This window comes from Lepidochelys kempii, chromosome 13 (genome assembly GCF_965140265.1).
Source record: "Lepidochelys kempii isolate rLepKem1 chromosome 13, rLepKem1.hap2, whole genome shotgun sequence".
NCBI lineage: Eukaryota > Metazoa > Chordata > Testudines > Cheloniidae > Lepidochelys > Lepidochelys kempii.
This window is the reverse complement of record NC_133268.1, coordinates 38,031,340-38,043,904: the sequence shown is the minus strand read 5'-3', so window position 1 is coordinate 38,043,904 and position 12,565 is coordinate 38,031,340. Positions and strand designations below refer to the sequence as shown.

General features: G+C 57.8%; 1 gene segment (V, D, J or C); it reads left to right on the top strand.

The window, feature by feature from the left end:
* The first annotated feature begins 64 nt into the window (after positions 1-64).
* Positions 65-10,201, top strand: LOC140896788 (Ig gamma-1 chain C region-like). The segment is given in 6 exon segments: positions 65-157; positions 1,452-1,569; positions 5,175-5,471; positions 5,849-6,160; positions 9,199-9,525; positions 9,861-10,201. Coding segments are annotated over 6 exon segments (1,488 nt in total).
* Positions 10,202-12,565: the final 2,364 nt, after the last annotated feature.

The following is a 12,565-nucleotide window of genomic DNA, read 5'->3' as shown; positions in this document are numbered from 1 at the left end:
CCGTGGGCCTGTCGCAGACCTTCTCTCGCCCTTTATCTTTCCATTGTGAAGTGGTGTCGGAGCGATGGAGGAAAAACACGAGAAATGGGATTCTGACCTCGGCTGTTCCAGTGTAAACCTGGAGCAACTCCAGAGGACTAGCTCTGGTTTTGTGCAAGTGATGCTGAGAGGAGACTCTGGTCCTTTATAAGGCAGAAATATTCCCCACGCGCCTCACAATGTGAGTCCAGCCCTCCTCAGCTCTCCAGTGTGAAGTGAGCATCAGTACTGTTGTTGAACAGATGGGGAAACTGAGGCCTGGAGAGATGACGTGGCTTCCCCAAGGTGACAGGGGGAGCCTGTGGGAGATCTGGGAACCAAAGCCAGCTCCCTAAGTCCCTTCCTCTGTTTGATGACAAGACCATTCATTAAAGCTAGGGAAGAGCCCTCCATGAGTCATGGATGGATGAGATAACTCAACACGCGCGCTTTCTCCTCCGGTCCCTGCCCTTTCTGTGCAAACAGATCTTTCAAACCATACACCTCGGATTCTGGGCTCTTCAATCTGCCTCTCTGGGACACTGACAAGTCCAGGGGAAGTTCACTGAGGATGAAATATTCACTCCCAGCTGGCTTTCCCAATTTTACAGTATTTTGGTGGTTACAGTCCTTATTTCTGGATTCTGGTGGACTCTCCATGACACAGAGTCCTTAAAGCCAGCTTTGGCCTCTCTTTCTAACTGCTCTGCTCGACCAGAAAGTGGGGGCTTGGGCCAGGAATCGCTGGGGGACGTGCCGATCACGGTGATCCCTTCTTCTGCCCTAAAACTCCACGAATTGATGAGTTCTAAACAGGTCAAATTGCAGTGGACATTCCACCACCAGTCATGGTGCGAGGAACCACCCAACTACTTCTCACCACCTTCACAGGAGCGAGAACCAGAAGAAACCCTTTGTATAATAAAGACAAACTGCCAGCAGACGTTAAAAGAAAGAATAATGGCTAGAAGGAGACATGATACTTGTGTGCACCTAGGTACAGGACATCTATCTATCCCCGAATACACCCACTATCAATCTATCCATCCTGCGTGGTTGAGAGTCAGGACTCCTGGGTTCTATCCCCAGTTCCAGGACAGCCCTAAAGTTGTCTTCTTCACCCTCCCGCACGGCAGGTTCTCAAAAAGAGCCCCCAGGAGGCCTCAATCTTTTCTGAGCTTTGGGACCTTCCTGGCTGAATCTCTGGGGAAAACCGACCAACAAACAAACAAACAACGTGGGCTGAAAAGGGGAAGTTTCCACAAGTGAAAGTCACACCAATGTTGTTTTTTCACCCCAGTTTTAGCCCCCTGGGCTCACCCACCTGTCCAATTTTCACACCTTCTCACCAGCTGTAACAGTGAAAGCTCCCCAGTGGGTATCATCTCTTGTTTTCAATCTATAATTATCTTGACTACCCTCTGCGGGGGGAGGAGAGGGGATGTCTGACAGGCAAAGATACCTCAGAAGAGCTATGCGACAGCCACAGAGCAGAGCTGGACTCCCGGACAGAACCCCCCGGTCTACAGTGCCGGACCACGACCCAACATGGTGAGTAAATTACAGGAAAGTGGCTGCTGTTGGCTTCTCACATGAGTGCAGAGGGTGTTTTAACCCTATCAGAGATAAATGGGGATAAGCTGGGGAGGCCAGACTGTGCCCCCCGCCCCCTGCAGAAACAGGGGAACAGAGGTGCTTATCTCACTCTCCACCTATAAGCTGGGATAACAGTTTTGAAAGAACTGTAGGGAGCGAGCCCAGGGCTGGGCCAGCAGGGGCTGCAGGTTACGATTGAGGCGCACTAGCAGAGCTGGGGGGGGGGGGCGGGCAGGGCTGAGCTAGCAGGTGCTGTGGGTCGGGAGTGAGGGGCACAGGCAGAACTGGGGATAGCCGAGGGCTGGGCTAGCAGGGGGCTGTGGGTCGGGAGTGAGGGGCACAGGCAGAGCTGGGTAGGGGAGCCCCGAGCTGGGCTAGAAGGGGCTGCTGGTCAGGTGCGAGGGGCACCCGCAGAGATGGGTGGGAGCCAGGGCTGGGCGGGATCCAGGGCTGGGCTAGCAGGGGGCTGCGGGTCAGGAGTGAGGGGCACATGCACGGCTGGGGGGTAGGGCTGGGCTAGCAGGGTCTCCAGGTCAGGAGTGAGGGGAACCAGCAGAGCTGGGTGGGGGGCAGGGCTGGGCTAGCAGGGGGCAGGGCTGGGCTAGCAGGGGCTCCAGGTCAGGAGTGTGGGGCACAGGCAGGGCTGCAGGGCAGGGCTGGGCTAGCAGGGGCTGCAGGTCGGGAGTGAGAGCCAACGGAAGAGTTGGGGGGAGGCCAGGGCTGGTCTAGCAGGTGCTGTGAGTCGGGAGTGAGGGCCATCAGCAGAGTGGGGACAGCCCAGGGCCAGGCTAATAGGGGCTACAGGTTGGGAGATGGGGCACCAGCAGAGCTCGGGGGAGCCAGGGCTGCGATAGCAGGCAGCTGTGGGATGGGAGTGAGGGGCACAGGCAGGGCTGGGGGGAGCCCAGGGCTGGGCTAGCAGGGGGCTGCGGGTCGGGAGTGAGGGGCACAGACAGAGCTGTGGGGGGCAGGGCTGGGCTAGCAGGGGCTGCAGGTTGGGAGTGAGGGGGCACCAGCAGAGCTGCGGGGGCAGGGCTGAGATATCAGGGGGCTGTGTGTTGGGAGTGAGGGGCACCGGCAGGTCTGGGGGGAGCCCAGGGCTGGGCTAGCAGGAGGCTGGGGGTCAGGACTCAGGGACATAAGCAGACATGGGGCGCTCAGGGTTGGGGGGGCTGAAACTAGAGGTTTGGGGGAACAGCTGAGTTGTTTCTAAGGGGCTTTTGTTGTCTCCTCTCTTTAGCCCAGTCGCAAATATTTGCTACCGAAAACTTTCTAAACTGAGGCATAAATTTCCCTTTGCATGTCCCTTGTCAGAGGTAAAACCCTCAACTTGCCGAGTGCAGGAACACGTCTCTCTGAGCCGTCCCAGCCTCCCTCCACCAGCTCTGTGCTCATGCTCCATGCTGAGGGCCGAGCGTGGGGAGTTCCCAGCACAGCTAGATGTCAGCTTGGCTGCCTGGGGCTGGACGTAACTGGCAGCCCCTCTTCGGGCAACAGCTCAGAGTTCAGGCTCCTAATTTGGCCTTTCAGTTGAGCTGGCTCCGTTTTTGCGGCGCATTCAGCTGGTGACGCGTTGGGCTTCCTTTCCAGGGGGGATGAGCTCTGAGGTCTCCGGCTAAAGCCCACTGGAGATGCAGACCCCGGTAACTGCTCCCCAGTGCACCTCAAGTTTGGGCTTCTAGAAAGTGAGGCCACTGGAATTCTTGGGAGATTTCTCCTGTAGAGTTTAGGAAAGTGTCCAGCAAAATCTTAATCCAAATTGGTTAGAATATGAGTGTTTCTTGAGTGGGAATCTGGCTAGAAAGGTCGTGCGCGAGGGGGCGTGAAAACCAGTCGACTACTGAGTTTGGGGGAGGGAAGGTTTTTTACTCTAACCCCAAAACTCTGACCCTAAACCAAACCTTAAACCCAACTACTTAGACACCCAACTCTGTCCTAACTCCCTAACCAGGATCCTAACCCCAGTGGACAGATGCACCAACTCCTTAACCCCAACACCCTAATCCTCGCCCTTTCCCTGTAGTCCTATCCTCATCCTGAACCCCAGCTCTCTAGCCCCTACTCCCTAACTCTGACCCTCAACTCTGACCCTCTCGTCAAACCCAACCCCTAACCCTAACGTCCCAACCTGATCCCCCCAACCCTGACTTTAGATTGCTTAGGCTGCAATGGTCCTGGGATCAGTAAAGTCCTCATCCTTAAGTCTCTGTAAAGCTCCTGGCGCGATGGGTCCCTGATCCTAGATTAGGTTTTCTAGTATGACACTGTGATACAAGTACGAATGACCAATTATGACCCTAACCTTAACCCCAGCTGTAACCCTAACCTCCCCACCTTGACCCTCTGAGCACTAGGGTTTCCGTGTCTCCAGTTGGGTATCAAGCATCCCAGCATCAGAATTATGAGTCATCGTGGCAAACTGCCCCTTGGGATAGGACCCCAGAGTCTCACTAACTCTCTCTGGGAAATGGCAGCAGAACCGGTAGGAATCTGATGGTTGAATGGCTTCAAAATTGGCTAGAAATCTAATCACAACACATCAAATATTGAACTTGAGAGTGGAAAGGTATTTGACCCACCATTAAACCATCACCCTTAATTCTATCACAGCAACCTCTAGCCCTTAACCCCAGCACCTAACCCTAACCCTTAATCCTCCTCCCCTATGTATAATGATAACCCGAACTCTAACCCAAAGGGCCCAAATGTCCCAGGTTGATTTGGACAGTCCCAGTCTTTCCTACCAGTGTCTCAAGTGAGTTCCCAGGACTCTAATAATGTGTGTTTGAGTGACAGAATTGCTAATTGGCCACTAGGGACTGATGATGTTAGCAATGAACCTCTGAGCCTAGTGAGAATATAACATTTAATATTCGTACCCAAGCTAAAATTGCTGGTCTAACATCTGCATGTCTTCAGCTGGAGACCAGAAGACCCAAACGTTTCTGGTACCACACTTCTTCCGAGAGCCCAGAAGTGTCCCCCAATTTCAGTTCCTTGGTCAAAAACTTGGGTTGTTTTCTAGCTGCAGACGCTGTGATTTCTCCAAGGAGAATTTCTCTGCCACTTGAGCACTTTGGCACCTAATTCCTGGGTTTTGTATCCTGCTGTGCCACTGACCTGCTGTGACCAGGTCCCTTCCTCGCCCTCTGCCTCAGTTTCCCCTCTGACCCTTCCTTTACCTTGCCTATTTGGCCTGTAAGTTCTTTGGGGTAGGGACTGTCTGTCATTGTGTCTCCCTGCAGCACCCGTGTAATGGGGCCCCCGACCACAGACAGGGCCTGTTTAGCGCTAAGTGATTTGGGGGCCCTGCTCCTGGTGACTCTGTGACTCCGCCGGGAAGACGGGGGCAGCCTCTCTCAGGCACCCACTTACACACAGACCTTGCATCAGTCTCACGACAAGCTGTCTGCTGTGCTGAATGGAGCAGGGTGGGGCTCCGTTAGGGGACGCTCTCCCCCGGCATTGAGTGCTGGGCCCAGGGCCACGCTAGGGCCCCCGTGCTGCATGGAGCGGGGTAGGGGCTGCGTCTCATGGCCTCGCTCTCTCTCCCTTTGCAGTCAGCCCCACGGCCCCGTCTGTCTTCCCCCTGACCTCCTGCACCGGCGACGACACCCCCCAGGTCACCTTCGGCTGCCTGGCCAAAGGATACTTCCCCGAGCCGGTCACCGTGACGTGGAGCCCAAGCGTCGCCCCCTCGGGCGTGAAGACCTATCCCTCCCTGCTGCAACCTTCCAGCGGCCTCTACGCGCTCAGCAGCCAGGTCACCGTCCCGGCCAGCAGCTGGGAGTCTAACACCTATAGCTGCAACGTACAACACCGGCCCACCAGCTCCAGCATCTCCAAGGAAATCCCAAGTAGGGACAGCGCGGCGCAGCCCGGGGGGCGGGGAAGGGGAGGGGCTGGGGGTCTCTCAGGTCCCTGATCCAGTGACTGTGGCAGGGAGAGAGGATGGGAGCCTGCCGGCGCTGTGAGCCGAGGGAGTCGCTGTGGTGGGTGGATGGACGGAGAGAGAGAGACACCACGCCGAGAGAAGTGACGGGTGCTGCAGTGCAGGGAAAGGGGCAGAGGGCTCCAAAGGGGGCACTGTGCCACGGGGAGCGGGGGGCTCCGTCGGGGGCGCCGTGCCACGGGGAGCGGGGGGCTCTGTCGGGGGCACCCTGCTGCGGGGAGCAAGGCGGAGGGGCTCAGCAGGGGTCTGTACAAAAAGTAACCCCTGCCACCCTTCTCCCAGAGGGCCAGCACTCTGAACCCAAGGTGGAAGTCCTCCACTCCTGCACCCACAAGCCAGGCACCGTGCAGCTGGTGTGCCTCATCTCCGGCTTCTCCCGCGAGCCTTCCGAGGTGCAATGGCTGGTGGAAGGCCAGTCTGAGCCACTTCATGGTGTCACCGACCCTGCCAAGAAGGACGCCAATGGCACCTTCAGCACCCGCAGCAAGGCCAGTGTCTCCGAGGACAAGTGGCAGGAGGGCAAGACGTACATCTGCCAGGTGTCGCACCCGGACACCGGAATCAAAATCCAGGACCATGCCCACAAGTGCAAAGGTGACGGTCACTCGCACTAGGCTGCCTCGGAAGAGACGGGGCCGTGGCAGATGTAGAGGGAGCGGGGCCCTGTGATCAGCGTCATCTTTGGGGGCCCCCCTTGGGACCCAGCCAAGAAAAAGATCATTCTCTCTTCTCCACTCCACCCCTGTTTCTCATTCTTGTTTTCTTCCTCCTCCTCCTGTAAGTAATAGCAAGTAAATGAAAATAAAGGGAGGTACCTTGACTGGTGTTGTCGTCAAACTTATTTTTCCACAGACCACTTGAAAATCGCTGGGGGTCTTGGCGGACACGTAATGATCTTTCCAAATATTGCGTGTACCGTTCGCTAACGATTGTAAAGCGCTTCGGATAAGAGCCCTTTGTAAAAAAATGTAAGAAAAGGTGCGGTGAGGGGAGAGGCCAGGAGTTAGGGTGCGGGAGGGGCTCAGGGTTGGGGGTGTGGGGTCTGGGAGGGAGTTAGGGTGCGGGAGGGGCTCAGGCAGAGGGTGCGGGGTCTGGGAGGGATTTAGGGTGCGGGAGGGGGCTCAGGGTGGGGGTGCAGGGTCTGGGAGGGAGTTAGGGTGTGGGAGGGGGCTCAGGGTGGGGGGTGCAGGGTCTGGGAGGGAGTTAGGGTGTGGGAGGGGGCTCAGGGTGGGGGGTGCAGGGTCTGGGAGAGAGTTAGGGTGTGGGAGGGGGCTCGGGGTTGGGGATGCAGGGACTGGGAGGGAGTTGGGGTGCGGGAGGGGGCTCAGATGGGGTGCGGGGTCTCAGAGGGAATTAGGGTGCGGGACGGGGCTCAGGGTGGGGGGTGTGGGGTCTGGGAGGGAGTTAGGGTGCGGGAGGGGTCTCAGGGTTGGGGGTGCGGGGTCTGGGAGGGAGTTAGGGTGCGGGAGGGTGCTCAGGGTGGGGGGTGCGGGGTCTGGGAGGGAGTTAGGGTGCGCGAGGGGGCTCAGGGTGGGGGGTGCAGGGTCTGGGAGGGAGTTGGGGTGCGGGAGGGGGCTCAGATGGGATGCAGGGTCTGGGAGGGAATTAGGGTGCGGGAGGGGGTCAGGCAGGGGGGTGTGGGGTCTGGGAGGGAGTTGGGGTGTGGGAGGGGGCTCAGAGTTGGGGGTGCAGGGTCTGGGAGAGAGTTAGGGTGCGGGAGGGGGCTCAGGGTTGGGGGTGCGGGGTCTTGGGGAGTTAGGGCACGGGAGGGGCTCAGGGCTGGGGCAGGAGGTTGGGGTGCAGAGCGCTTACTTGGGGCAGCTCCATCTGGTGCAAGGGGTGGAGGGGGGAATGTGGGGGGTGCAAGAGCTCCTGTTTGGTGCTCAGGGTGGTGGTGAGGATGGGGGGGTGCAAGAGTCAGGGCAGGGGTCTTAGGGGTGCTCCCAGCCCCCTGCCCTAAGTCACGCCAGCCCCCTGCCCTGAGCGGCTCATGGCAAGGGGCTGGGGGGCAGGGGTGTGTGTAGGGGAGTATGGGGACCCCTGTGTTTTACTGTAAATCTGCGTCTGGTCCCGCTGGCTCCAGGGGCTCCCGCTGCAGGCTCCGCCCCCACCGGCAGCCAAGCTCCCCCTCCCCCACCTGTTCCCTGCCCCTCCCCCGCCGCCGAACAGCTGTTGGCCTGCACTCCTGAAGGGAGAGGGAGGAGTGGGGCCGCAGGGCGCCGGGGGAAGCGGCGGAGCAAAGGCAGGGCCCAGGCCCTCCCCCTACACATGCCACCCCCTCCGCCCCTTCTTGTGAGCCGCTCGGGGCAGGGGGCTGGGAGCACCCCCACGACCCCAGCCCCCTGCCCTGACTCCTGCACCCCCTCACACGCTCCCAGCCCCCCAGCCCCTGACGTGACACCTGCACCACCCCGGATCCCCCCGATCACCAAACAAGACCTCCTGCACCCCCCCACATCCCCACCTGCACCCCTCGCTCCAAACGGAGCTGGCCCAGGTGAGCGCTCTATGCCCCGATCTCCTGCCCCAGCCCTGAGCCCCCTCCCATGCCCTAAGTACCTCCCAGACCCTGCACCCCCAGCCCTGACCCCTTCACCCCCCTCACACACTCGCAGCCCCCTGCCTTCCCTGACTCCTGCACTTCCCCCCACACACACCCAGCCCTGAACTGAGCATCAAACAGGAACTCCTGCACCCCCCCCACATTCCCACCGGCACCCCTTGCACCAAACGAGAGCTGCCCCCAGTAGGTGCTCCACACCCCAACCTCCTGCCCCAAGCCCCAGCCCACTTCTGCACCCTAACTACCTCCCAGACCTTGCACCCCCAGCCCTGACTCCTGCGCCCCCTCACAGCCCTCAAACCCCCTGCCCTCCCTGATTCCTGCACCCCCCTCATCCCCACCTGCACCCCGAGCACCAAACAGACCTGCCTCAGCTAAGCGCTCCACACCTCAACCTCCTGCCCCAGCCCTGAGCCCCCTCCCCCACCCTAACTCCCTCCCAGACCCTGCACCCCCTGCCTGAGCCCCCTCCCTCACCCTAACTCCTGGCCACACCCCTCACCCCACCTTTTCTAACATTTTTCTACAAAGGGCTCTTATCCGAAGCGCTTTACAATCGTTAGCGAACGGTACACGCAATATTCGGAAAGATCATTACATGTCTGCCGAGACCCCCAGCGATTTTCAAGTGGTCTGTGGGAAAATAAGTTTGACGACAACAGCAGTCAAGGTACCTCCTTTTGTTTTCATTTACTTCCTATTAATTACAGGAGGAGGATGAAGAAAACAAGAGAGAGAAATGGGGGCGGGGGGGGAGAAGAGAGAATGATCTTTTTCTTGGCTGGGTCCCAAGGAGGGGCCCCAAAAATGAAACTGAGCCCAGGCACCCACTAACTCTAAATCTCCCACTGGGCAAGACCAAGCTTCTGCCCTCGCATCTGCCTGGCCCTGGGGCCCCTGTCATTGGGGGGCCCTGTGCCAGGGCACCCTGTGTTTTACTGGAAATCTGCCTCTGGGGAGGTGGAGGCCGGGCTGGGCTCGACGGGGGAGAGGACTGCGGGGGAGACTGGGATGGGCTTGGGCAGGGGAACCCAGGGCTAGTGGCTGACCTGGGCTCTCCCATCCCCAGAAGAAACAACATCTCTCAGCAACATCCAGGTCTTCCTCGTGCCCCCATCTCCCGCCGCCCTGTATGTGGCCCAGAGCCCCATGCTCACCTGCCTGGTGGTCAACCTGCCTAGCAACTCCAGCCTCCGGGTGGTCTGGTCAGGGGAGAAGCCAGAGTCCATTAGCTCTGATCGCCTGGACATCGTTGAGCAGTTCAATGGCACCTTCACCGCCTCCAGCTCCATGCCCATCTTCACCCGCGACTGGGATGCCAGAGAGACCTTCACCTGCAAAGTGGAGCACTCAGAGCTGCCCTCGCCCCTCATCAAATCCATCTCCAAGAAGCCAGGTAGGAGGAGAGCAGGGTCCCTAAGGGGAGAGACTCCCCTATCCCCACCCCCAGCAGGGAGGGATGCTCCTTAAGGGGAAGCCCCAACCCCCAACAACCTGGGATCCCAGCCTTGGGTCCCTTTGCATCCCCACGTGAGATGGAGACCATCCTATCCCCCATCCTGCTCTCCAGGACTACCAGCTCCCAGTCCCCAGCCCCTCCATCCTGGAGGAGAGAGGGGATGTTTCTATCCCCACACCCACACACACACACACATACATTCCTTCTCCCCACGTGGCCCAGCTGAGTGATGTGCATGGCTCCCCTGTGTCCTCCATCCCCACGCACCGAAGGCAGGCGCTCTGGCCCAGGCATCTACCTCCTGCACCCCCACAACGATGAGCTGAGCAGCTCTGAAGACTCCGTCAGCCTCACCTGCCTGGTGCGGGGCTTCTTCCCTGAGGACATCTCGGTGCAGTGGATGAAGAACCACAAACCCGACGAGAGCATGGAATACATCACCACCCAGCCCATCAAGGACGGAGCCGGCGACTCGAACTTCTTCCTCTACAGCAAGCTGAAAGTCAGCAAGGCCAGCTGGAACAGCGGGGACACCTACACCTGCATGGTCATCCACGAAGCCCTGCAGATGAAGTTCACCCAACGCAGCATCAGCAAAGTCTCTGGTAAATGAAGACGTCTCCTCCCAGCCCCACTGTTAGTATTGTCCAGAACAGCTTCTTGTAAATAATCTCTGTGCCCGCAATGACGACAAGTGAATAAACGGAACTAGTCTGTGCTCACCCCCAGGTCTCCTTGTTGTGGTGTCACTGGGTCAAATCTGCAGGTCGCCCAAGGTGGACGAGGTCCCAGGTTGCAGGCTGGGAGAAGCCGAGATGCTACAAGTCTGGGGATGCCAATTCCCAGATCCTGAATGGGTGGATACATATACACCATGGATGGATGGGTAGATCCATGGGTAAAGGCCATGGAAGGAAGGATGGGTTGACGCCATGGAAGGAAGGACTGGTAGATACATGGGTTGATGCCATCAAAGGAAGGATTGGTAGATACCATGGAAGGAAGGACTGGTAGATACATGGGTTGATGCCATAGAAGGAAGGACGGGTTGGTGCCATAGGAAGGAAGGATGGGTACATACATGGATACAAAAACAACACAGAAGCAGTGATGGAGAGGGGGGTAGATGGACAGTTACACACACACATACTAAAGAGCCCATGACCAAACCCAGGTCAGTAGGAAGGCCCAGTGTTCAGAGAGATGGTTAGATGGATACATACATACTTGAGAGGGAAGGACTAATAGACCAACAGATATCACAGAGAGAAGGAGAGAGAGAGATTATTATTTGGATTAAAGTAGCACTTCCACCCCCAACTCAGAGAGGGCCCTGATGGGCTGGGTATGGCACAGACACAGTAGGAGACTGTCCCTGTGTCAAAGGGCTCACACCTAAACGGAGAAGGAGGGAGAAGAGACAGAGACACCAAGAGGGGAAGGGACCTGCCCAAGGTCACATCCGTTACTGAGCTCGAAACAGAACCCAGGTGTTCTCAGAGTCTCACCCAGTCCCACTAGACTCTGCTGCACTGCGGGAATGATGGGTGGATGGTTCCCGGGTGGGGTGCCAATGGATAAGTGGATGGGGATAGATGGATAAATCTATGGTGAAGGTAGGAGGGGTACCCCTTCTGAAGGATGAAGGGATGGATAAATGGATGGCCGTGGATGGACTGCGATAGATGGAAGGCTAGAGATGGGGATAGGTGGGGACGGATGGATAAATGAATGGGTAGGTGGGTGCATATGGTAATGGATCAGTACCGATGTGGATGGATGGTGATGGACAGATGGATGGATGGGCTGGTACAGATAGTGACAGATAGACGAGGATGAATGGATGGGTGAATGTGGCAATGGATGGATGGACGACTGAGTGTGTTAATAGAGACATATGGTGATGGATGGTTGGAGATGGATAATATATAAAGGGATGATAGATAAGTGGATGGGGTTGCGTGGATGGATGGAAGACATGGGTGAGGATGAATGGATAGATGGGTAGGGATGATGATGGATGTGGATGGATGTGGAGGTAGGGGAATGGATGGGTATAGATCTATATGGATGGGTGGAAGATATAGATAATGGTTAGAGATAAGGATGGATGGAGTGTGGGATGGCTGGGTGAGTAGGTGTATCGGTGGATGGCCAAGCCATCCCTGGCATCTCATTGAGGCAAGATCCCCTCTAGGCTACAACCCATGCATACCCAGAGGGGCACCGTATCAGGATCAGAATTTACCCTACACCCCCGTCCACTTCAGAGAGGAGCAGATGCCCCATGGGGATTTTCCAGACAGAGTCAGGGTGGGAAGGTAATTAAAATACCGTGACCCCCACACCCACCTCCTCTGCTGGCTAGGAGGCTAAGGGGTTTCCCTCCACCCCTTACCCTCAGTGGCAGCTGGGGACGGGGAGATAGGACAACGTCAGGCAAACACCTCACAGAAAGGATCAGCTGCTGGGACTCAGTCCCCACAAAGTAGCAGCAGTAGTAGGGCTGTTATCTGGAGAGGACACTTAGCAGGGACTCAGTTAAAGTCTCACTAGCTCTGGTGACATAGGGGGCCCAGGCAGTGGGGTGGGAAGGTGAGGCAGATACCCCTATGGCCCCCCACATGAGCCCCGTCTCCTACCCAGCCCCTCACTCACACACCTTCCCCGCTATGTGTGTATCAGCCCCAAGGCTGGATGGGCGAGCGCAGGGCTCAAACCCACCAGTGCCGAGCACAGAGCTCGCACCTGGCATTACAGAGTGGGTAGCCTGCAGCGGCAGTGTTAGGGCTGTTATCCTGGGGGCCGTGCAAGGGCACACAGAGAAAGAGCGTGTGCAGCTTGGCTGAGAGAGAGCTCAGTCCAGGGCAGATGGACACACCTGTCACATGGAATGACCCAGGGACCCTCCCACCTGGGCTGTCGTGTTTCTACATACAGAGACACACACAACACAGAGAGAGACAAACATGCACCC